The 3,360-nt window shown below is 34.2% G+C and overlaps 1 protein-coding gene across 1 annotated transcript in view; it reads right to left on the bottom strand.

Moving 5' to 3' along the window:
- Positions 1-969: 969 nt before the first annotated feature.
- The window catches only part of CAMKMT (calmodulin-lysine N-methyltransferase), a 211,683-nt gene continuing 209,292 nt past the window's right edge, over positions 970-3,360 (bottom strand). The window contains exon 11 of the mRNA XM_058021049.1: positions 970-2,987. Within this exon, the coding sequence (XP_057877032.1) occupies positions 2,910-2,987 (78 nt within the window). The 3' untranslated portion in view covers positions 970-2,909. The remainder of the gene's footprint in view (positions 2,988-3,360) is intronic.

Genomic DNA, 3,360 nt, shown 5'->3' with positions numbered 1-3,360 from the left:
GAATGCTATCAGTTGGGACTAGTTTGCAATTTTTAAGCAAGGTGTTGCCATATCTCACAGCAGGAAATAGAATACTTTCTTCTTGATCATTCATATCCTGAAGATTACACAACCAACTGTCAGTGGCACCAGGTGCATGAGAGCTGTGCCCAAGGAATGGACGTCCACAAAAATACCATTCCTCTCTGCCATTTTTCTCTGAGAAAGAAGACACAGCATTGCTGTAAGAATTACCAAAATATGTGAAGAAAATCTTGTATCAGCCTAACATTTCCATTCTCAAGCCAGCATAGCTCTTGCATGGTGTCATTCAACTTCAAATGCTTTGCAAACACAAAGTAATTAAGCTCAATATTCTGTTACAGAACACTGTAAATTATATCATTAAAAATATACCAAGTATCAGAGACTAGTTAAAACACATGACATAAAAGACTCGGATACATTTTATAAGCATGATTTGACAAACTGCCTAACATTTTCTTAGCAAAGATATTTGATGCATTAATAAACACTGTATTTTTATTAAAATTTAAGTGCTCAGAAACAATTCAAATACCTACTGATGCAAGGGACTCAGAGATGTATCTAAAAGAGAACACTCTTAGTGCCTCATGTAAATCTTATATCTGTGACTTTTCAACACCCATTTTAAAACAAAAAAAATCAAAAAGAGAATGTGTTTATGTACCTCTAAAAATGTGTACATGGACCAAACCTGCAAGCACTTATGTAGATGAGTAACTTTACTGCCTGTGGAGCTCCAATATGAGTTTGCAGGATGAAACCTAAATGCATCTTTGGTAAACAAGCCATCAATTACACACTTTAGGGACGGCAGCACCTGTGCAAAGCCTTCAACTCAAACGACAGACACTAAAGAAATAAAAAGCAATTATCAGCTACGAATTTGAGTAAAACTGTCTTCTTCTTAGAGCTAAAACCGCAATTTTCAAATGAGGCTGCCTCTATTTTTGGCAACTAACAATCTTTATTAGATTATTGTACAGCAGACATTCAAGTCCTCTCCAAAATAAAAGGTTTGCAAATTTTAATATTGCGCTATTTTCCACACTGCTTTGTTGATTATGAAGATTTCCTTGTACATGCTTTTAGAGAAACAAAGGCGCTGCTGTGTGGGACAAACAAAACAAAACTAATTACACTAAAGCCATCTTCACAGCAATTTCAAATTACTCCTAAATGCTTTTGATTTCTTACTGCACAAGTATTTTCCAACAGGAGTTTGAATATGAAACTCATACCAGCTATACTACTCAGTTCTAGGATAAATGGTTGGTTTGCATTGCCCCTGGTCTTTATCTAACACCGAGAATAGGCTGCTTTTTATCAAAAGAGGAATAAATTGCTGTTATTGTGATGTTAGCCCATCACTTGGCATTGCAATTCAAGTTTTTGTGCGAAAGAAATGTATGATCTAACTGCGACTTGACCTATGCCTTCTGAGATCCATCTAGGTGCTCTAATGGAGCATAAAAAGTACTGAATACAAGGACGTGCAAACTGGTAGTGAAGAAATTTATTTGGGAAGAAGCAGAAGAGCAAAAGACTTTCAGGAGTTTGTGGTTTACATGCTGGCCAATGAGTTGAATATGGAAGAATGCTTATTGTCAAATTGCAATTCTTTTAATTAATGTATTTCAACAGGATTCTCTACACTTGCTTGCAGCTAGTACCTTCCTCTCTCAGTCATGGTCTCTGCCTCTCTCTTTTTTTCAACATTTTAAAAGTGTTGTGGTTTAAAGACTGCTGCTGAGAAGTCATTAAAACAGTCTGTTAAACTGTTAAGAAATCAAATACTGCTCCTGTTTTTTTTTTGTGGGATTTATGTCTTTTCCAGTACAAGAAAAACCACATTAAGTATATATCAAATATATGGGCCACAGTATATCACAATATAAACTAATTCAAGGGAGAGAGTTTGATTACATTATAAAATCCTTTAGTTCTTACAGTGTTTCTTGGAATTTATCAAAAAAAAGCATTTGTTTTTTTGAAAGCAATTTCTAGGATAGTAGCATTTAGATTTTAGTCCTGATAAAGACTCACTTTCCATTCATAGTCAGAACCTAAATGTGCTCTTCTTGTACCTAAACAGATAATAAGCACTCAGCACACTCCCCCTTCTTGACACAACACACTGAGACTAATCACACATAATTGGAGAGGAGGAGCAGAGGGGCTGGGCAGGCTATTGTGTCCAAAGGACAAATGGTCAGTTTATGAGGCTTTTGTCTGATGCATAATTTCTTATACATCTACAGGAGGAAAAGTCCTGCTGGAAAAAAACATACATACACACATATAGAAAAGGGGCCTTCAACACTAAAACAAATGAGGACATTTCAATCATGGATAGAAAAATCAACAGTGGAATTTAAAAAAAAAAGGCAGCAAAATACAAGCATTCAATAGGTACACTTTAAGAAGATCTTCAGACAACTATTTCCTTATTAATTAAGTGTCAATGCATTCACTTCTTTACAACCAATTATCTAAGCTCACAAATTATATTATCCATATATTTTCAAATACACCTCAAAATAGCATTTAAAGAGATCAACAAAGTACATGCAAGTTTAAAGGCACAACAGAGAAGGAAGTCAGCTCTACACCTTTGTTAATGCATACATGTGAAGTCCTATCAGTTTAAGGCTGGAATATAATTGGAAAAATAAACTTCTAAAATTATACAAAAAAAAGATGTCTCAATGTTTATACTCTGCCAAACGAGTGACAATATCTTTCTCAGCATTTAGATTAGAAATATTTCCCCAATTATGATTCAGGGACATAAATGGGGGAAAATGAACATTCTACATTGCCTGACCATCCACATACATGGATTAATTTTCAGCAGTCCGTCTTAAAAAAAAAGGTGCAATCTTCTATCTCTGCTTGGTTAAAATGAGAAGAAAAGGGTAATGGAGATTTTCCTCATATGTATCATTTTCTTCATTTTTCAACTGCAAATAAAAAATGGATAAAGTGAGCAAACTGTATGAAAGCATTTTTAAATTACTGATAGTACTTGTCTAAGTAAATTTCCTGGTATAAATGATACTTCTAAAGATTAAACATTTAATAACTACAAAATTATCTTAAGGTCAAATACGACTACAGGTATAGAACTGTAGGTCAAGTATTATCTGGAATTGGTCATAGTTTGTAGACAAACTAATTTATGTAATAAATACTTGAACACTACTTATAAAAAATGTGAGGCCCCATATTGCTGTACTAAATAAATTACATTCAAGGGAGATTTAAGGCCTGAATTAAATCCACTCTGCTTCACTTCAGAACTTCAGAACAAGGCTAAAAGTTTATCCCTAATCA

This window comes from Melospiza georgiana, chromosome 3 (genome assembly GCF_028018845.1).
Source record: "Melospiza georgiana isolate bMelGeo1 chromosome 3, bMelGeo1.pri, whole genome shotgun sequence".
In the NCBI taxonomy this organism is placed as follows: Eukaryota; Metazoa; Chordata; class Aves; order Passeriformes; family Passerellidae; genus Melospiza; species Melospiza georgiana.
The sequence above is the reverse complement of the archived record's forward strand: the minus strand, read 5'-3'. Positions and strand labels throughout refer to the sequence as shown.